The sequence below is a fragment of the Elephantulus edwardii genome, unplaced genomic scaffold, assembly GCF_000299155.1.
Source record: "Elephantulus edwardii isolate Elephantulus edwardi_28Jun2011 unplaced genomic scaffold, EleEdw1.0 scaffold00012, whole genome shotgun sequence".
Lineage (NCBI taxonomy): Eukaryota > Metazoa > Chordata > Mammalia > Macroscelidea > Macroscelididae > Elephantulus > Elephantulus edwardii.
Window position 1 is genome coordinate 4,279,920 of NW_006399762.1, and position 22,863 is coordinate 4,302,782.

Here is a 22,863-nt window from a genome sequence, read left to right on the forward strand (position 1 = left end):
TTTTGCAGAGTATTTGTCATTAGTATAGGGGCATGCATAATGTTTCCTTTTATATTAACTTTAAAGTGCAAGAAGTTTTTCTGCCTTTAAGAAATTTAGTTCTGTGTGAGCCTTTTTGGAACCTGTAGGCTGGAGGTGGGGGACCACACCCAACTCTGGTGACATAGTCCACTGGGAGTTGTGCTGCTAACCTAAAGACCTCATCTCTCTAAGTAGCTCTGAGGGAGAAAGATGGGCAGTCTCCTATCATATAGTTTATAGCCTCAGAAAACCAATGGTTCCAACTTGATGGCAATATGTTTGAGTTTTAAGTTTTTCCACATCAGAGTTGATAAAAACATACATCTTCTTAGTTAATGACATTGAGTGCTCTGCCTTTTTGGGTTTTCTTTTTGACATGTCTTATTTTTTTGAAAGAAACAACATAACATTCCAAACAGCCCTTCTTTCAGTCTGAGCTATATGCTGTGCATGGAAGCTAGACCATGAATAGGAAAGGCAGAGGGTTCTTTCTTTCTTGTTGAACTTTTGCCACATATTCTTTCCCCTACCTGACTGAGGAGGACTCGACCAAAGAGGTGGTCAGCACAGTTAGCAAACTTCCAAGTGATGTGCTTTTAGCTAGAGAAATGAGCTTCTGCCATTGCATCAGTTTGTTAATCTTAGAAATGATTTTGGCAATTCAACAAGTCAGAACAATGTGACTTTTAGAGCAACTGAAGAATACCTTTCTGAAGAGTTAGGTCTCTTATTCTTGCTTCTTTTTTCTCCCCCCAGTGGATAGATCCTAACTACTAAGGCAGAAGTGAGACATGTATCTCAATTCCATAGAAAGACTTTTGAACTTGCCCACTAATTATTTGATGTAATGGGCAAAGATCTCTTTGAAAGGGCTTGGGGGTATTGATAAGCAAGCTGTGTGCAGTAGTGACTGTTGGGATGCCACAGTGGGATTAATTACAATGGTTTTGGCCCGTCCTACATAATAGTGTTATTGAGCACTTGTGTGGTTGTATTACCTGCTGTCGTGAGTAACAGAAGGTATGCCTGACACAGCTTCTGCCCACGAGGAATTTAGAATCCTTTTATGGGCAACATGCCTTGAAATAAGTGGAAAGGTCCGGTGTAAAACACAATGTTAATGAACTTTATGAACCTCGTATATAAAACAGTATAAAATAAAATTTAAAACAAAACAAAACAACTGGAGTAGTTAAAGGAGCATTAAAGTCAAACACTGTGTTTAATGAAAACAATCATCCAGAAGAGGAGAGGGAGTCACAGCTTTAGATGGTACAGGGTTTCAAAAAATAGGTGGGTTTTGGTAGCTGGTGGGCTTCTTTTCAGTGCTCTACTGCCTACAAAGGTAGACTGTATTGACGAGAGCGTATTCATGCAGAAGTTGCTGTGGAATTATTCCCACTCATGGCAGCCTTACCTATGTAGAGTAGATCTGCTCCATAAAATTTTCAAGACTGACTTTTTGAAAGATCACCAGGACTGTTTACCTTGGGGTGGAGTTAAACTGCCAACCCATTTGCATGACTCAGGAAGAAAGGGAAGTTGGCTGCAGTGGAAGGTATGTGTATGTCCACTGTAGAAAAGAAGTTGAATAAGTGAGGTTGGGCTAGGCTATAGACATTGCAAGACTGTATTCAGATATTTGAACTTGATTCAAAGGCATTGCAACTTGTGAATGGGCAGTGACGTCTTGAAGAAATAGTTGTAAGAGGGGAGATTTCTATCATGAGACTGATTATGCAGGTATCATGGTGGGAAGATAAGCTATGTATTTAGTATTTACAACCCAACTTAGGATGGTTAGAGGTGGATAAATCAGAGAGAGGAGAAATAACTTGGTAGGAACTGATAAATTATACACATACACACACACACACACACACATACACACACGCGCGCGCACGTGCACGCTGCTGGCTTAGTGGTAAGAAGCTGCACTACAATCTCAAAGGGATGCAGTTCAGAACCACCAGTTGCTCCATGGGAGAAGGATGGAGAGTCTCCTCTCATACAATCTACTGCCTCTTAAAACCCACTGGAAGGTCAGCTGTGAGTTGGTTCTGACTTGACAGCACACAAAACCAACTATAAAGTATTGGAACTGAGGCAGGAATCAAAGGGTCATTTAAAGTTTCATATTTGGATAACTAGTTGAAATAAACATTGCACTCTTATGGCCTGTTTCAAATAGAAGTTTCCAGCTTCCTCATCTGCTTTCAAATAATGATTAAATATTTAAGTGCTTGAGTGTAAGACTTCCTTTCCTACAGTGCCAGCTATTAGCTAGTGAGTGAAAAAGCCTCTTGCAGATTGCATTTCTCTCTTCCTTTGTGGTCTGTATATTGAATAGAACAGTCCCTAGGAAACAGATAATCTCTGGTCTGCAAATCAAAAGATCATTGGTTTGAATTCACGCAGAGGTGCCTTGGAAGACAGGCCCAGGGATCTGTTCTTGAAAAGTCACAGCCATGAGAACCTTTTGGAGGGCAAGTCTGCTCTGAAACGCATTGTATATGGAGTCTCCATCGTTTAGAGTTGAAATCAAAGGCAGCTGTTATTGGTGTTACAAGCTGAACAACTGGAAATAGAAATAGTGTAGGGGATACCCTTCAAAATAGCTCTGTTGTGTCTCAGAATATTATTTGCAGAGGAGGACAAAAAACATAGTATTGGAGATATCTCAGGCCATCACCAAAGGAAGAAAACTCAGAAACAAACATGTTTAAAACTAATCATGTAACACTTTAAAAGAAACTAAACCAAGAGTTTAAAATGAATTATACTTGAGAGTCTCTCTAATACCATTATATGTCTACACATTAATAGCTATACTCATTGGAACATTTTTAAATGAATGGATCACAATTTAGCCTTGAATCCAGTGCTTTTAAAACTTCAAATGAATTTTAGTCAGTTGCCTACTTAAAACATTTGCCTTTAATCTTTAGAGTGTTGAGAAACAAAGCAGAGAGAATTTTTGATAATCAAATACAGTATTTCTTCCATTATGTTTCTTCCACTTGATTATGCATCATTTTCTGGTGGGAAGAAACAGTAAATAAGGGTGAAATTACTCTGTTGCAGAATATGGCTCAAGCCTGGAAGATGATGTGGTGAGCGATACCTCTGGATACTATCAGAGGATGCTGGTGGTTCTCCTTCAGGTACTGGGTGGGGACTGTAGAGTTCAATTGATGGGGTAGAAAGTCTGCATCTTTTAGTGAATGTTAGTACTTGTCAACTTTTATTATCATTACTAATAGTTCTGGCTGCACGAGGACTGTGTCTGTTTTAGAATGTCTCACTGAAACTCCATTAGCTAATAAATAGTTGCGGTCGGTTTTGGTTTTTTTTTTCTTATAGCAATATCCTTTTTTATCTATAGAATTTATAGTTAGATATATCAGTCTGATTTGACCAGTGCTGTATGATAATGTGAAATATTATAAGATTGATACCAACTTGGAAGAAGAGGATATTGAGTAGTATCCATACCCCTCCCCCCCAAAAAAAACCCCACCCAACTCTGTGCATAACAATTAGCTGGAACTGTTGTTTCTTTTAAACAAAAATTATTCTGTAACTCAATACTGTGACCATATTTTTTCTAGGCTAATCGAGACCCTGATACTGGAATTAATGAAGCTCAGGTTGAAGAAGATGCTCAGGTGAGTGAGGCCCATTATATGATAATGCTGTTATGACATACGTAAGTGAAAAAATCAGTGCTAATGACAAATTGTAGTGTATAGTACATGACAGAAGAATTGATGACTTGAGTTGTGGTGCCAAACAAAAGTGTTACACATGGACTGCCAAGAGAATAAACAAGTTTACCCTGGAGAGGTTAAAACCAGGCCACTCTTTGGAGGCAAGAAATTTGAAGATCCATCTCATATACTCTGGGCATCTGGCCAGGAGGGTCCAGTACCTGGAGAAGGATACCACGCTTGGAAGGGTGGAGGAACAGTGCAGGAGAGAAAGTCTCTGGATAAGATGGATTGACACAGTAACTGGGGTAATGGGATAAGTTTATTGGAGACAGTGAGAATGGCTTTCTGGACAGGGCAAAGTTCAGAACAGTTGTACATAGGGTCACTGTGAGTAGCAGGTATCTTGATGGTATATAACATCAACGATTATAATAACCTTGAAAAAGAATCATATTTATGGGCCTTTGACAAAATTAGTAAGATCCAAATAAGTAAATTTCTCTCATTTTGATCTGGCCTATTGAATCTGTATGCTGAGCAAATAATTGGTGAAGCTGGACTCTGAAGAACTACGTGGCATAAAGATTGGAGGAAGACTCATTGACAGCCTGCATTATACAGGTTACACAACTTGCTGAAAGTGATGCGGCCTGAAACACTTGCTACAGAGGAATAAAGACTATAGCTTTCAGTATGAATTACATCTCAAGATCAAGAAAACAAGATCCTTACCACCATGACAATAGGCAACATCATGACAGATGGAGAAAGGATTGAAATGGTCAGTGATTTAATCTTACTTGGATCCACAACCAACCCACTTGGTACTAGCTGTCAAGATAGCAGGAGGCACTTTGCTTTGGGCTAGTCAGCTGTCAGGGACTTCTCTAGAATACTGAAGAGCAATAATGTCAGTTTTTGAAGACTAAGGTGTATTTGATTCAGGCCACGTTCTCTCTTCTTTTTTTTAAAAAAAACAAAACAACAAAACCAAACCCAACTCTTTTCATGGTCAAGAGGAAAGCTGAGTTGCAAATTATTTGAAGTTGAAAATCAGTTCTTTCAAGCATCTTCATTGTAAAATGAGTCATTTAATTATAAGAAAGATGTAGGTGTAACTACAAATGCATGGGGGATCAGGAGAGGTTGTAAATACAATGAGTATCAGATGTGAATCCCTTTACCACTAGATAGCGATTGGAACTACTGTACTTTTTCACTTGTTTTTTTTTCTTTTTTTTTTTTTTAATTGGCTTGCTTACAAAGTTTGTATACAGTGTGCTTCACATTATTTTTCATTCACATTATGTTTCATACAATCATTCTCACGTATTATGTTTCATAAAATTAATCACCATTGGACCTTGCCCATATTGTCCAAGTCTTTTTGTCCAGATCCTTCCCATTTCCTCCCTTCGTCTGTCCACCTACCACACTGTGCAACCCTGTAGTTTCACACCTACCTATCCTCACCCCTCCAGCCCCATCTCTCTCCTCCTTGAGTTCCCATACATGTTTTAATAGTTGTCCTTCTGTTCTTACAATAATGGTCTTATGTAGTATTTGTTCACTCAGCATAATACTCTCCAGCCTTTCCTAAGTTATGCAGTATTTTTTTAAATAGTTGCTCCTGAGTGCTGCATAATATTCTGCTATGTGAAAGTACCACAGTTTCTCAATACATTTGGTTGTGTTCGGACATTTGGGCTGTTTCCATGTTGTTGCAATGGTGAATAACGCTACTATGAACATTGGTGTACACATCTCTGTTTCTGTCTCAGTTCTGATTCCCTTGGGATATCTTCATAGTAGTGGAATAGCTGGGTCTTAAGGCGTTTCTATGTTCAACTCTTTGAGGAAACGCCAAACTGTCTTCCAGAGAGTGGATTTACCATAGTCTTTAAAATCACTTGTTACGCTTCTGAGAGCTGGACAGTAATGAATACGGGTGACAGAAGAATTGATGCCTTTGAGTTATGGTGTTGGAAAAGAGTACTGAATATCCTGTGGACTGCTAAAAGAACAGATAGTGTCTTGGAAAAGATGTACCCAGAATGCTCCTTGGCAGGAAAAATGCAAGCTTGGTCTCTCATACTTTGGGCATGTAGCTAGGAGAGGCCATTCCATGGAGAGGGATATCATATTTGGAAAGGTGGAGGGTCAGCAAAAGAGAGGAAGATCTCTGGTGAGGTAGATTGACACGTGACTGCAGTAATGAGCTAAAGTGTATCAGAGATGACAAGGATGGCAGAGGATAGGACAGGATTCAGGTCTGTTGTTCAGAGGGTTGTTTTTTGTTTTTTTTTTTTTACTTGCTGTGTTAGTAGTTTAATGATAAACTACTCCCTTTTTGCAAACAAAATGCAAACCAAAAAGAAATTCACATCCCAACACTAGAGGGGCCCAACACACACTATGTTTCAAACAAAGGCCTAAGTCTTTGCAAGGAGTAAGAGTAGGAGTAGCACAGCAAAACAGCTTGTAGTACTACGGTTTGAGTTAAGCCAATGCATTTTACAGAGATGCAGCATTATCACATAGGTTCAAGGAGTTGTTAAAAGAAAAAGATGCTGAAAGATGGTCATCTGGAGAAAATGTGCCTGGTTGTGCTCAGTATTAGGAAGTCACCACACATATTTCTCTTCAGAATGACAGAGGGTTGCTTTGAGTTGTGCTTGATTCAGTGACACCTAACTACAACAAAATAGCTCAAAATTAGAATAAGACAAAATGAATGACAGAAAAGTGAATTAAAAACTTTTACATAATTTTTATTTTCTGAAAAACTGTATTTTCCTTTATTTGTCTATAAGTGTGTATATTTTTAAATACTGGTATTCATATGGGTTATGTGGTAGATGATTATTTACTATTGATTAGTGTTTTTTTTACCACCTCATCTCATCAAGTCCCCATTGCACCTTGCCTTTTCCATTACACCTCACATACCGCAACTAATCTCAGCTGCCCTGTTGGTTTTTTCCCCCTTCCATTTTCTTCAGTGCCCCCCCCCTTTTGAATAGCTATACATACCCTGTTCGTAGTTGCTGATTCCAATAGCCGTACGCCCTTCTATATGTGAGACTTTTTAGTGACTACAAAACATTCACAGAATGAGAAATTTTACCAAAAACCCCCAAGAGCTATATTTCAGGAGTATAGGGCATTTCATTACTTTGTAGATGACAAGTTATTTTAGTAGTAGGACATTCTCATTATTTCCTTTAATAGAGTCTTGTTTGCACTTTTGTCAGCTGTTTTCCAGTGACTTCTAAGTAAAAATTTTTATTGACATGCCTTCTAAGCCCTTAAGTGGGCTTAAAATGATTTATAAAGTAATCAGATACAGGAAATTTGAAACATGAGTGCTGTCTGAAAATTGGGAATTAATAATAAAATGTTAGTTGGATTTCTAGAATCCCATATTGTAACTGTGTCTCTCTGGTCACTTATTTAACTAAATGTGCAATTCTTTGTTGGAAGTCATATGAAAGAGCTGTGTTTCTCTGTCCAGTCTACTGTTTACTATGAAACAACTAAAGGGTGTATTATCTAACTTTGCAAAAGAAAAAGAGCACTCGCTCCCCTCTTTTGGGTATTTTGATTTTATGATGGCTTTAGACTGCTGTTAGATATTATTCTGCTGTGTACCATCAAGTTGGAACTAACTCATTGGTTATCTCCAGCGGGGTTTTCAGAGCTAGTAAATCACACAGGAGATTACTTTTTTCTCTCAAGAGCAGCTGATGGATTCAAGTTGGGATGCCAGCATAACTCCTTACCACTTGCCACCTTACCACTTAGCCACCAGAGCTCTCTATATATTTGTTCAGATGGATTTTTTCTTTTAAAAGGAACCTCTCTCTTACTTGCTTTTCTTCCTCCTCCTCATTTACCTGGCTGCTCTTCTCTGTCAGAGTCAGTCCTCAGTTTAGATACTTTGTGAGCTCCTGCTTGACTTCAGGTCTGAGCCAGATGCCTTTCACTGGGAAGCCTGGAGATCTCCAGGTTTCCTGTCTCAGCCCTTGTCACTGCTTCCCAAGGCCATTTTCAGCTCTGTGGAGCAATTTGTATCCTCAGCTCACAGCATCTATTAGGTACCCAGTAAATAACTGTTGAATGAATTTGTGCATAGTTCTCTAGCAGAGGGAACATTTCCCATTGGCAAATAAAGAAACTTTGTCCTCCCTCTTCCCCCAAGTAAATGATTGAACAGAGATTCCCACCAGGTTTTGTCTGTTTCCAAGCTCTTTCCCTGAACACTAGTCTGAGTGTTATTGGCCAGGGGTGCCTCCTGCTCATTTCCTTTGCCACATAAGGAATGTATTAAATACAGGTTGAATATGCAGCTTAATGCTGTTTTCTTGAGAGGAACAGGCCTAGAACTGCTCTAGAAACTTGGACTCCCAGCTGACCTTACTGCTTACCAGACATCAATTATTTGTAGGCTTCTGTGCACGACTCTCAAGGGGTTGGAGTTCTGGATGCTTGTCAGGGACATGGTAAACGAAACCAACTCTTGTAATCTCAGATGACTGTGGTGAGGCTTCATTAGAAAGCAGTGGGAAGATTTCCCGACACAAGCGAGATGTAATGAGAGCTGTGCTGCAGTGGGAGGCCGAGGGGAAAGAGGACACCATGACCTCGTTTTCATTGATTGTTCTCCCCATTGAGACCTCACCCTCAGAGTGCTCCTTAAACTTTAATGCACCCGTGAATCACCTGGGAATTTTGCTAAATTGCAGATCTGATTGAGTAGATTTGATTCAGCGGGGTGGATGGGCATCAGTCTCCATTTCTAACAAGCTTCCAGGTGATGCCAATGCTGGGGCCGGCCACACCTAAAGAACCTAATGCAGCCTTCCAGCCACTGTCCAACCAGTCTCATCTCTTGGAGATCCTATGGTTGCAGAGTAGAATTGCAGTGGGTCGGTTCAAACAGCCAACCTTTAGTTAGTAGCTAAGCATTTGACCATTTGCACCACTTGTTGGCTTCAAATACCATATAGGTGTCATTTACATATTGTGCAAATGATACAACAGAAGGGAATCACTGGGTATCTGAAAACTGCCTTAAAAGAATTACTTTGACACACCTCTTAAATAGATTCCAGGCTTCCCTATCTTTTCAGTGACCAGGAGCAATGTCAGCATAGACTTAGCAATACTAGATATTGGTCTTTGATTCTGCTCACATTCTCTTTCTCTCTCATATATATATAGTTGTTGTTGTTGTGTAGCATCGAGTCAAAACCAACCCATAGCTGACTCTCCCCTCCATTTGAGTTTTCAGAGACAGTTAATTGCATGGGAGGAGATTACCCATTCCTCTCCAGCAGAGCAGGTGGTGGAATACAAACCGTGTACCTTTGGGATTGCAATGCAGTGTCTTGCCACTAGGCTACCGGAGCAGTCTCAACTTATTCTCGTTTAAAAAAAATTCTTAAATTCCTGTTTATGATAATAATCCGACTTTATTTGATGCAAATGGATGTATTTCTTTTTATAAACGGACTAAAGAGATTGGTATATTCACGAGTAGTTTTGTAAACCTCTTTGATTATTTAAGATCTGCTATTGATTCTGAGGCTTTGTCTAACAAACTTTGGACATGTTGTAAGGAGGGACCAGTCCTTGGAGAGTGACATCATGCTTGGGAGAGTGGAGGGACAGTGTAGGAGAGGAATACTCTTGATGAGATGGATTGATTCAGTAATGAGGGTAATGGGGTTGGTGTGTTGGAGACAATAAGATTGGCACAGATAGAGCAGATTTCAGGGCTGTTGTACATAGGGTCACTAAGAGTTGCAAGTAACTCTACAGAAGACAACAACAACATTCATTAATACAAATAATCTACAGAGAAGATTCCTTCAGCACTATAAAGGGCCCTTTTGTAAGTTTGAGCTGTTTTCTCTGCTGATAGTTGGCATGGAGACTCCTGTATACCAGGGTCTGGTAAGCTGCAGTGAGTCATTCTCTTGGAAAGTGAACATTTTGTAGATAACCCATTTTACACATTTGTTTAATGTGTTAAAATGTATTTTATCTCTTCCACTGTCAGATTCCTTTGTTACAGTTTCTCTGCAAAGAAAGTTGAACTCTTTTTTTAAATTCATTTATTTATTTTATTTATTTTGTGTGTGTGTACTGTCAAATCAGATCTGACTGGTATAGGATGAAATTGCCCCCCCTTCTCCAGCAGAGCATCTGGTGGATTTGAACTGCGTACAGGAATAGATGGTATACCAATTGACATATTTCAGCTAACAGATGCTGCCCTGGACGTGCTCACCAAGTTGTGCCAAGAAATCTGGAGAACAACCACTTGGCCAACTGACTGGGAAAGATCTATATTTGTTCCCATCCCAAAGAAAGGTAACCCAACAGAGTGTGGAAACTATAGAACAATATCGTTGATTTCACATGCAAGCAAGATTCTGCTGAAGATTACCAAAAACGACTGGAACAGCACATCAGCAGAGAACTGCCAGAAGTCCAGGCTGGGTTTAGAAGGGGTCGTGGTACTAGGGATATTGTAGCTAAAGTTAGATGGATCTTGGCTGAAATCAGGGAGTACCAGAGGAATGTCTATCTGTGTTTCATTGATTATGCAAAGGCGTTTGACTGTGTGGACTATAACAAACTGTGGCTGACTCTGAGAAGAATGGGAATCCCAGAACACTTGATCGTGCTAATGCAAAACCTATACTTGGACCAAGAGGCATTTGTCAGAACAGAGCAAGGAAACACTGCATGGTTCAAAATTGGGAAGGGCGTATGCCAGGGATATATCTTGTCTCCATACCTTTTCAACCTGTATGCAGAACAGATCATCTGGGAGGCTGGGCTCTATGAGAAAAAGTGCGGCATCAGGATTGGTGGAAGATCTATCAGCAATCTGCAGATGACACAACCCTGCTTGCTAAAACTGAGGAGGACCAGAAGTGCTTGCTGCTGAGGGTCAGGGACTGCAGTCTTCAATATGGATTGAGGCTCAGTGTTAAGAAGACAAAGATTCTCACCACTGGACCAGTTGGCAACATCAGGATGGATGGTGAAGAGATTGAGATTGTTCACAGCTTTAGTCTTCTTGTCAACACTCTTGGCACCAGCAGCCAGGAAATGCACATAACAACAACAACTTCTGGGATTGCAGTGCAGTTTCTTGCCACTAGGCCACCAGAACTCCCTGAAAGTTGAACTCTTATGGGAAGAGTGAAATGGGAAGGGGAATTAATTTTTATTGAGCACCAGCTATTGATTACTTGACATTGTTCTATATATTACATAAATGATACAGTCTCTTATCAACAATTTTATATAATGAATACAGTGATAATTCTGTGGTAGAATTCCAGACCTCTTTTGAGGAAATGCAAGTTTTATTCCAGCTGTGGACCTCATTCGTGCCCAACCACCACCTATATGAAATTGGAAGCTTGGTTACTCTGATGCTGAATAAGCTTCCCTGGTGCTTCCAGTCTAAGATAGACTAGAGGAAAAGGTCTGATGATCAGCTTCCAAAAATCAGCTAGTGAGAACTCTGGTGATCACAGCTCTCTGCAGTTGATTATAGGGACGGCACAGTACTGAGTCGAGTTTTGTTCCATTGCACATGGTTTGGCTATAAGTCGGGCCGCTGTATGGCAGCTAACAAAAACTCTATGGAAAAAATAGTTCTGTGTCCCACTCTAAGGTGAGAACATTGATGTTTAAGAAAAAATTAAGCACCTCACCTACGATCTCACTGCCAAGATCTTCAAACTGTCCCCTTTGCTCCTCCACATTTTAGAGAGGTCCCTCATAGTGGACTTGTTCAGTGAGACATAATCTCCTTATTTCTTGGCTCCTGGTACCAAGGGTATTGATTATTGATCCAAGGAAGAGTAAATCATTGACAGCTTCCATCCTTTTATCATCTCTCACGTTTACTGTTGGTCTTGTGGTGAGGACCTTTGTTTTCTTGAAGTTGAGATGTAGTCCATACTGAAGGCTGTAGTCCTTAATCTTCTGCATCAAGCATTTCATTTTATAGCAAGCACCAGTGTGTAAATGCCAGAGGGGTCACACATGGTATACAGGGTTTAGTAGAGCTCCTAGGTTAAGGCATGCTAGAAAGCAGGGTTGACTTAATCTACTTTTGAAATAGCAGGCCTCTGAAAACCCTATGAACAATAGAGGAACATAGGTAGTTGTTAGATATTAGAGGTAATAGTAGAGGTAGAGAAGTTAATCAAAATGATGCAAAACAGCTGCAAACATTGTTTAATAGTTGGGACATGAAATGTACAAAGTAAGAATGTTAAAAACTAGAAGTTGTGAAAAATTAAATGAAACATGTGAACATGGACATTCTAGGCATAGTGAGATAAGATGGACTGGCTTTGGCCACTTTGAATTAAATAATCATATGGTATACTATACCAAGAATTGGATTGGGGAAGTCTGCTGTCAGGAACCTCTTCAGATTACTGAGGAGCAACAGCGTCAGTCTAGAGACTAACGTGCACCTGATCCAAACCATGGTCTTTGCAGTTACTTGCTGTGCATCAGAGAGCTGGAAAGTGACTAAAGGTGACAGAAGACTAATTAATGCCTTTGAGATGTGGGGCTGGAGAAGAGTATTGAATGTACAGTGAACCCCTAAGAGAACAAACAGGTCTGTCTGGGAGAGGGTGAAACCAAGTTTCTCCTTGGAGGCTAGGATTTTTGAAGCTCCATCTCACATACTTTAGGCACGTGGCCAGGAGTGACCAGTCCTTGGAGAAGGGTTTCATGCTTGGAAGGGTGGAGGGACAGTGCAGGAGAGTAAGACCCTGGATGAGATGGATTAATACAGTAACTGGGGTAATGGAGGTAGGTATGTCAGAGTCAATGAGACTGTGTCAGGCCAGGGTAGACTTCAGAGCTATTGTGCATAGGGTCGCTATGAGTCACAGGTGACTTGGTGGTACATAGCAACAACAACAGTAATAACCTGATTCAGAGTGACCCAGCCAGTCCATCTTAGTTCACTTATGCCTAAGGTGAATAGCTTTAATACGTCAGCTACTTGAATTCCTCTATTGTTTATAGGGCTTTTAAGGCCTGTTATTTTAGGAGTAGAAGACCAGCCCTGCTTCTTAGTCTCTCTTATTCTATGAGCTCTGCTGCAACCTCTCCAACATTTGAAACACTGATGGCATAACTTCCATCATCAGAGCAACTCACGTGTTGAAATAGGGGGAACAGTGCATGGTTTACAATCAGAAAGAGTATGCATTAGGGATGTGTCCTTTCTCCATACCTATTCAGTCTGCATGCTGAGCGAATTACTCAGAAGGCTGGACTCTGTGAAGAGGAATGTGGCAGCAGGGTCTGAGGAAGACTAATCAGCAACCTGTGTTATACAGAAGACATAATCTTACTTGCTGAAAGTGAGGACAAGTTGAAATTCTTGCTGAAAATGATTAAATACTGCAGCGTTCAATATGGATTACATCTCAACATCAAGAAAACAAAGGTCCTTACCATTGGGCCAGTAGAGACAACATCATGATAGATGGAGAAAGGATTGAAACTGTCAGTGATTTCAACTTGCTTGCATCCACAGTCAGCATCCTTGATACTTCCCAGTTAGAAAATCAAGAGACTGGGAAGTCTGCTGTTAGGGACCTTTCCATATTATTAAGAAGCAATGATGTTTGAAGACTAAAGCTTACCTGATTCAGGCGATAGTCTTTTCAGTCACTTGCTATGCATCTGAGAGTGGGACAGTGAATAAAGATGACAAATAATTGACTCTTTGAATTATTTTGTTGAAGAAAGGCACTGGATATCCCTGGACTGCCAAAAGAACAGACAGAGATATCTTGGAAAAAGTACAGCCAGAGTGGGCCTTGGAGGTGAAGACGGCAAAGCTTCATGTCTCATACTTGGGCATATTACAAAGAGAGGCTTTTCTTTAGAGAGGGACATCGTGCTTGGAAAGGTAGAGGGTTAACAAAAGAGAGGAATATCTCCAGTGAGATGGATTGAGAAAGTAACTGCAGCAAGGGGCTCAAATGTGTTGGAGATTATGAGGATAGCAAAGGATAGGGCAAAGGATCAGGTCTTGTTCACAGGGTTGCTGTGAGCAATATTTGACTGAATGGCATCTAAGAACAACAATAGTAGGAACCAACTACCTCAGAATTTTACTATTAATGGCAGTTTTTATTGCACTCCTATTTGAAAACAATGAACATGTGCTATTTCTGTAGTCTGGTATAAAAGGTTATTCTAAGAAAGTCCCGTAGTATTAAAGTTTAGATATTTAAACGGCTTTCATAGTACTTCCTTCCATTTTGAGGAACATATTTATATGAGCAGGATTGTTACTGTTTATTTTTATCATTAATTTGAAATATATTTTCAAATGGAGTCCAAGTATGTGTAGATCTCTTCTTCCCCTTTCCTCTGGAAATAAAGTATAAATCCTTGCTATCATAACATATATCCTTAAACACAAGGCAATAAAAAAACTTCTAATCCCAAGTATATGCTATTATTATTCTCTTTAATATTTCATTTACTACTTGTGGGTATAAGGACAACTCTCAAGTAACAGCATTAATAAATTGCATTCATCTTTGTTTACTAGGTATGTGTATCTTAAAATGAATAATTGAAAGGGTAGTATAAATATTTTAATGATGTAATGTCTTCAAGTTTCAAGAAATTATCTACATCTCAGAAAGTGAACTTAAAGAATTGATGGCAGTATTTGTGTATAATCTTAATTTTTGTTAATTGTGTGAATATTAGAAGGTGTATGTATTCCTTTTCATGTCAAAGAGTAAATATGACCACTAAAATTATTTAACAAATGTTAAATGTGTCATTGAGAAGGATTGACACAGTGACTGCGTCAATGAGCTTGAGCATTTGGGAGAACATTAGGACGGCACAGGACAGGCAGAATTCCACTCTGCTCTTCATAGAGTAAGCTCTCAGCTGGATGGCATCACCACCACCAGATGCCTACTGTGTCAGGAAATGTGCTACGATCACAACCTCTTAACAGTTTGTTGTGATCTTTAGAAAGGTGAAATTATTTTATACTTTCCTTTGGTTAGATTTCAGTTGTTGTTGTGTGCCATTGAGTCAAAACGGACTTATAGCTGACCTTCCAGGGGTTTTCAGAGGCAAAAAATTGCCTGGGAGATTGCTTATCCTTCTCCCCGAGAACTGCTGCTGGATTCAAACCTCATGCCTTTGGAATAGCAGCCCAGCTTCTTACCACTAGGCCACCAGAACTCCCTAACAAATCTCCATTACAAATAACAGATCTAACAAGTAACATCTCAGTTACAAAGAGAAAATAGGAGGGATTTTTTATGTATGCTGTTGACACAGTGTAAGCAAAATAGAAAATGCAGACAACTTAGCTTCTAACTTCTTTCCCACCGTGCAACAGGAGACGTCAGCAGTGAGACAGTAAGAAATTTCTGCCAGCAATGCCCTTGCTCCTGAAAGACTGTGGCTCATCATAGACATTTTGGGAACATTGACTCCAGCAAAACAAGCTCCAGAGAAACTTCAAATTTAGTGATAAGAGTTTATTTTTAGGGCATGAAGTATTGGAAATGACTGAAGTATAAGATGAAAAATGAGTTGAATTATTGTTTAGTGAGTACATAAAATGTGATTAAGAACTTGGGAATGAGATGGAACAACAGTACTAATGGATATTCACATTTTCCCAGGCTTTGTTTCAAGCTGGGGAGCTCAAGTGGGGGACGGATGAAGAAAAATTTATCACTATCTTTGGAACACGAAGTGTGTCTCATTTGAGAAGGGGTGAGTCAAAGTATAGAGCCAATGTTCTAGTGAATGTTGAAAGTAGATGTCAAAATGATTTCATAACAGATACTTATGGAATGAACAGTCTTTTTTTCCTTTATTAACTTTCGGCTACCTTGAGACATTTCATTTCGTTTGTTGCTACTTTAAATAAAGTCTTACCAAAAGTGACTTTAAAAACTGAGGTTTATGTTTGTCCATAGAATTTCATGTCTGGATTTTCAGGTCATGAACTTTGATTTTCTGTTCTACCATCTTTCATGTTCCAATTTTCTTCCTTCTGATTCTTATCTCATTGTTACAATATGGCTGTTGTAGCTTCAAATATAACCATTTTTTACAGCTGGAAGAAAAGGAAGCAAAAGATAAAAAAAAGGAAGAAAAGTCAATATCTCTTTTTTGTTGTTTGTTTGGGGTTTTTTTTGGTCAAGAAAAGGCAATAATTCCGGAATTCGCCCTAGTAGATATCCCTTTGGATCTCTCTAGTTATAACTGGTTGAGGGCAAGGGCTAGGGAATCCGTGAACACCTAACTTTAATTGTCTGTTGCTTGAGGCTTGTCATCATATCGAGGCTCTGATATCAAGGTTGGGTAGGACATCGCCTGATCAGAGTAAATATCTTTCGGGAAAGAGTTCTCTTTATTTGATTAATAACTTACTTGCATTATTTCCCCCCTAGTGTTTGACAAATACATGACCATATCAGGATTTCAAATTGAGGAAACCATTGATCGAGAGACTTCTGGTAATTTGGAGCAACTACTTCTTGCTGTTGGTAGGTAACTTTACTATGTATATAGTAGTTATTGTGTGAAGAGCTGAAATATTTCATGCAGTTGATGATGTATTTGAAAAGAATCACATATTTCTTAAAGAATTTGACCGGATGTTTGGGTAACTCAACTCCTAACTTTCGAACTCAGAAGTCTGCTTTGAAGTTAGAAATTTATGAATAGTTGATCATTTGTTTCCATATTAAGTAATTTTGAATTTTATTTTAACTGAGGTTTCAAAATAATCTAGAAAGATTAGAGAAATGATGTTTTGCAGTTTGTTGTTGTTATGTGCCATTAAGTTGCAACTCATAGCAACCCTATGTACAATATTCTGAAGCCTGCCTAATCCTGAGCCAGTCTCACTGACTCTTAACACACCACCTACCCCCATTATACCAGTTACTGTGTCCATCCATTTCATCTGGGGTCTTCCTCTCCTGTTCTGTCCTTCTGTCCTTCCAAGCATGATGTCCTTTTCCAAGGTCTGGTCCCTCCTGGCCCATGCCCAAAGTATGGGATATGGAGTATCAACATCCTTGCCTCCAAGAAGAAACTTGATTTCACCCTCTCCAAGACAGACCTGTTTGTTTTCTTAGTGATCCCTGTGGTTCAATACTCTTCTCCAGTACCACATCTCAAAAGCATCATCAATGCTACTTCTGTCATCCTTAGATGTTGTGCATAGCAAGTAATTGTGAAGATCATGGCCTAGATCAGTCACACCTTAGTACCTAGACTGACATCATTACACTTTAGCATTCTGGAGAGGTCCCTGACAGCAGATTTCCCCTATGCAATTCATCTTTTGATTTGCAGTAGATTGTAATTTGGTATACTTTCCTAATACAAAGAAAATCTTACTTGAGAGTCTACCTAGTTTTCATGTGGTTCTGGAGCAAACCTTTGTCGAATGGAAATTTTTCTTCAAAGTCCTGATGATAGGCTGCACTTTTTGTGCAGTCTTTTAGAGAAAAAGCTAAGGATATACAAACACCAACACTAAAAGTATATTTCATCTTCTGAGTCTGTAATTCATAAATTTTTACTTGGAAACAAGTAGGCAAACTCTTCATAATTAGAATGCGCATCAAAATGATCACAGTTTTAATTACAAGTTTCTTTCTTAAGGACTAGTAAAAGGGGAATTAAACTATAATTCAAGGATTATTTTTTCTATTAAAATATTTTTTGTGATAGATTTTCTAATGTTAACTTCGTTAAGGAGCCCCAGTTAACACATTAGACATGCTCATGTTCAGAAAAATTTGCTTTTTTTGCATTAGTTTATTATTGTTGTTGTTGATTGCCTTCGATTTGAGCATGATTATAGTGACCCTCAGAACAAAAGACCTGAAGCTGTTCTATAATCATCATCATTTAGCAAAGTTCATAGAGTTTCCAGAGGCATGTTATTTAGGCAGAGGATGCCACTCCTGATAAATCTCATGTTGCTGTGTGTGAACCTCATATTGCTCTGGGTATTAAGAACACTGACATTAAGATATAGGCCAAGGGTTGTCAAAGATTAAATACAATGGCCTTGTCTAGCCTGTGACTAGGACTACATGATGCCTAGCTCCAACTGCTGACTGAGTGAGGACTCACAGAAAGGTCTGGATAGAATTGGAGAAAAATGGAGAACAAACTGAAATTCTAAAAATGGGTTTTATTTACTGGACCAGTTAGGACTAGGGGAACCCTTGAGATTACTGCCCTAAGATACTTTTTGAACTTTTTAAAAAGATACTTCTGAAGAATAACTTGCATCCAAATAATAGGCTAGTAAAATAGACACAATTGCCTATGAGCACTGTCCTAATCTAAATAATAAACTAAATGAAACCAGTGGCAAACATTTCCACTGAAGTTAAATTGAAAATGTAGGGAAGAGCAGGGAAGCTAGATTACAGGATAGAAACAACCATTCTAGGATAGAACAAACAGAAGGGAAATGAGAATACTGGCACACTATGAAAAATGGAACCGATATAGGGAACAAACCTGTCAAATGGGAACTTCATTTGCTGTGTAAACTTTCACTTAATACATAATAAAATATCATTTAAACAGAGATAGATAGGGTAGTAATACCTTCCTTAGAACAAAGGTGGGCCCTTGACTCATTGTGATTTATAACCTTGGAAAACCCAGTAAAGGGTTTTTGCTTTTGAGTAATCCTGTATCATTTGCGTGTGTGTCTTGGAATAAAAACATGCAAGAGGCTTGCATAATTTATTGTAAATGTTATGAAGAAGATGACTCACTGGAGGATATTGTTCTTGGTAATGTAAAGGGTTAGCACAGAAGAGAAGTCCTTCAAGGACTCAGTGCCTGCAACAGTGGGACCAAACAGCAGTGATTATGAGGATGTCGCAGGGCCAGACAGTTTCATTCTGTTGTTCAGAGTTGCTATAAGCTAGAATTGACTTGTTGGTGCCTAATAACAACTCTAACAGTGGGCTTGAGCATATCAAAGATTATAAGGTAGCACATAAGAGGGCAAGTATCAGATCTGTTGTTCAGAGGATTGCTGTGATTGTAGTTGACTCAGTAGCACCTAACCACAACAATAGCAGGATTGTTATATAACCCAGAGTGCCCAAATGCTATTAAAAAAAAGTGCTTGTATAACAAAGAAGCATAGCGAAATCTTGGATTTCTTGCCATACATGCCTTTCTATGTAACTCAAAACTCAAGCTGGACTCTAAGAAAATACTTGGTGATTGACGAGATTAGATTAGCTTGCATAGGAGCCATGTTACTGCTTTTATAAAAATAGAATCATTGGCGGAAGGCGGCTATATTTTAAAGTTATAAAATCCTTTCATATCAGAATAAAATGTGATGATTGTATTATTTGTTTTCATAGTAAAATCTATTCGAAGTATACCTGCCTACCTTGCAGAAACCCTCTACTATGCTATGAAGGTAAGAAGATCTCTAATTAATCTTTCTTTATCTTGAAACTCTAGTCTGTCTTGATGGTTATTATGTTTTCCCCATCTTATGTAGTTATTTTTATCATGTTTTAGATGAGAAAGTCTTGTTTTAATTTAAAACATGTATCTCAGTTCTACTAAATTGCTTTACTTTATTGATTTATTCTATCTCAAGGGAGGATAAATGCTGTAACTGATGTTTTTAAAATTACATGCCTCTCTCTTTTTCTTTTTCCAAAGGGAGCTGGGACAGATGACCACACCCTCATCAGAGTCATGGTTTCCAGGAGTGAGATTGATCTGCTTAACATAAGAAAGGAGTTCAGGAAAAATTTTGCCACCTCTCTTCATTCCATGATCAAGGTAATAGGAAAAGCCAATTGCTGTCCAGTTGATGCCATGTATCTTGGTGCAGAACTGTGCTCCTTCGGGTTTTCTGTAACTTATCTCTCAGGAGATTGCAAACTCTCTCTTCCCCTGAGGTAATTATGGGTGGACTGAAACCACCAGCCTGTCAGTCACCAAGTGCACTAACTCTTTCCACCACCCAAGGATTTGTGGGTAATAGAACTTTTAAAAATCAGAGTAGACCAGAGACTGACTAGATGGATGATAGAATCCAGTCTCTGTGTTAAAATTTTAGTGATAGAGTTAGAGCTACTCTTGTGGCATAATCCAAAGCTGGTTGCATTGCTAACACAGAGGCATCTTTCGTGGCGGTTCATTTTATCAGCTGCTCTCAGGGGGAAAAATAGGTAACCTCCTAGCCAGAAACCCAATGGAAGTCCCCTTCATTTGTAACTGACTTGGTGGCATTAAGTGAGTGAGATTAGAGCTATGTGTTACAAAGTTTGGATAATGTTTCTTGAAGAAGGGATGATGGCCTCCAAGTGAAAGCTGGAACGGGTGCTGACACTCTTGGTGATATTAAAAGCATTATTGAATAGTGATGACAGGTGACTCAGCAAACCCAGCCCCATGTCCATGATAATGATGTGAGTATTCTTTCTTTTATTGGTTCCAGCTGTCTTTAGTTCCTCTTTTCCTTCATATCAGTTTTTCATTATTTTATTGTCTGTTATCATCTTGTCTCTGGTATTTGCTTTTAGGTAGAAAGAACCAAGTACATCTTTACTTATCTGGCATAAGTAAAGAGCATACATATCACTAGCATTTTTGTCTTTTCTAAATGCAAAGGATTCTGGACCCCTAATTATAATTGGCTTAAGACATTTTAGCTATTCTCTTGTTGTTTTTGGTCAAAGAGTAATGTGGTCCATGTGCTAAGGAAGATCTCAATTAAGGAAGTTTTTAATTTAGTGTTTGGTTTAGCTGAAACGTGGTCAGTTCATCCATATGCTGTCTGCAGAAACACATCTGTATATGAAACAAGACAAGCCAAAATCATCAAGTCTTGCAGCCCCTATAGTACTTATCTTCAAAAAGGAAAAGAAAAGCTCTTTGCAGTTGAATCAGTCCCAACAGAGTGACCCTTTAGGACAGAGTAGAGCTGCTTCATGAGGTTTTCAAGGCTGCAAATCTTTATGGGAGCAAATTACACATCTTTCTCCTGAAGACAGGTTTGTAGTTTTGGTCCACTGACGTTTCGATTAGTAGCTAAGCACTTAACCACTGCACCACTTGGGCTCCATTTACCTGCCATGTATTAGAAATGTATAACTTACTTAGAAAGCTTGTATTTAATATGCTTGTTCAATGTGAGGGCAGATCCTTTACCCTGACCTCTGTTACTAGAGGGAAGTATGTAAATTACTGTCTTTGAGAAAACTGTGTTTAAGTTAGAAAGTTAATATAAGTTAGATTGATAAGGAAACTCTCTGAATAACAATGCTGAAGTGAAAAAGTCATACACACAAAGATTACCCACTTGGGAGTGATACAAATGAGATGAATGTATTTGCTATTCTGAATTTCTTAGCTTTGGTTTTCTGTGGAGTGTTGTGTGACTCATGGAGATTAATGAAGTACGTTTGGGTTTCAGGATGATACATCGGGGGACTATAAGAAAGCCCTCCTGCTGCTCTGTGGAGAAGATGACTAAAGTGCCTCCTGGGAGACCCGCCCTGTGCCTCCCACCGCTGCCTCTGCTGCCGTCCAGCATAGCCAGCACACTTCTGTATGCTAGTGCCTGCCACATTGCCTTGTTCATACCACCATGCTAGTGACCAAAGCATGCATACTGTAGAAGTATGCATATACATATAGACACCTATGCTTATTTCTGATCTTAAGTTGAGACCTTTCTATCTCTTTGTTAAAGTACTTACATTATAAGGTCTAGAGACGTGACACCTATGCTTATTTCTGATCTTAAGTTGAGACCTTTCTATCTCTTTGTTAAAGTACTTACATTATAAGGTCTAGAGACGTGATCATTTATATTTTCTGTTAAGTGGTCAGACTGCTTTTAGCTTTTTTTGTAAAACTTCATTTATATTATTCCAATAACCATATTACCTTAATCGAAATCTTAGCCTTGAAGTTGTGAACTCCTGGAAGTGTTAATAATCAAGTTTGCTACTAAATGAAATCTAAAAACTCATGTTAGTTGCATTCAAAAGATTGACAAAAAATAAAAACAAACATTTCCAATTCCCCAAGTTACAGTTGTGAGTGTGTTTTAGAGTATTTTTTTTAAAAACAATATTATCTGTTTCTAAGGCCATCATTTGACAGCAATGCTAATTGAGAAGTGAATTTACAGTTGGGTTTTAGGATGATAGAAAGGTAACAACACAAGCTATGAGCTTCCTTCCTCCGCATGTGAAGTGAGGTTGAAGGAGGTTGGACCTGGGATGTATCTGCATGCTTGTCCTCTAGCTTGATAGAAATGCTCATTTGGAAAGCAAATAAAAATTCAGAGCACTATCTTCCTCTTTCCTATTATAAACTTGTTTTTCCCACTCACCATCTGCTACCTTCTTTGAGATAAAAAGTAAAAAGCAGGCATTGTGTTTTAGAAAGGAGCGGTTTCTTAATCTTGTCTGATATTTACTTTACAGTTTTCTTTCTGTGCTCAGATCACCTCTTTAGTTGGCATAGTAATACTTACACCCCCACAGACACATTTTGAAACCAAAGTGATAAACTGATTGCCCTTGGTAAGAAGACATCTCTAAAAAAATAATTCATCTCTCTATGGCAACATAGTATTAATGCCCTTTTCACAAAGTTAGCTGCTCATCAGAATCACCAGAGAAGCTTTAAAAAAAGATGTGTAATTGTATATAACCAGAAAAGTCTTAAAATTATCTAAGATATGAAAGATCCCCCCCCCCCAAGCGCTATAGTCAATTCTGTTGCAGAGTCAGATTGAGAATTATTCTTCATAGGAAATATCTTAAATGGTAGTGTCAGAGGTCAGAGGTTCACTTTGGTTTTTTTTTATTTTGTTGTTGGGCTTTTTTTTAAGCTAGCTGCTTTTAAATATAAATTCTAGTTAGTTTATTATGCTTCAAAAGAAATGACCTAGGCACCATTAAGATCTGCTATCCGTAATCCCTTTGTGATTCTATGCTCAGGTCTTGCTTTGTGATACTTAAAAGTTTATGTTTTTAATTTATTT

General features: G+C 38.8%; 1 protein-coding gene across 1 annotated transcript in view; it reads left to right on the forward strand.

The window, feature by feature from the left end:
• The window catches only part of ANXA5 (annexin A5), a 46,255-nt gene extending 24,916 nt beyond the window's left edge, over positions 1–21,339 (forward strand). The window contains exons 5-12 of the mRNA XM_006881130.1: positions 129–135; positions 3,106–3,185; positions 3,633–3,689; positions 15,464–15,557; positions 16,241–16,336; positions 19,208–19,266; positions 19,518–19,640; positions 21,280–21,339. Coding sequence (XP_006881192.1) covers positions 129–135; positions 3,106–3,185; positions 3,633–3,689; positions 15,464–15,557; positions 16,241–16,336; positions 19,208–19,266; positions 19,518–19,640; positions 21,280–21,339 — 576 coding nt within the window. The remainder of the gene's footprint in view (positions 1–128; positions 136–3,105; positions 3,186–3,632; positions 3,690–15,463; positions 15,558–16,240; positions 16,337–19,207; positions 19,267–19,517; positions 19,641–21,279) is intronic.
• Positions 21,340–22,863: the final 1,524 nt, after the last annotated feature.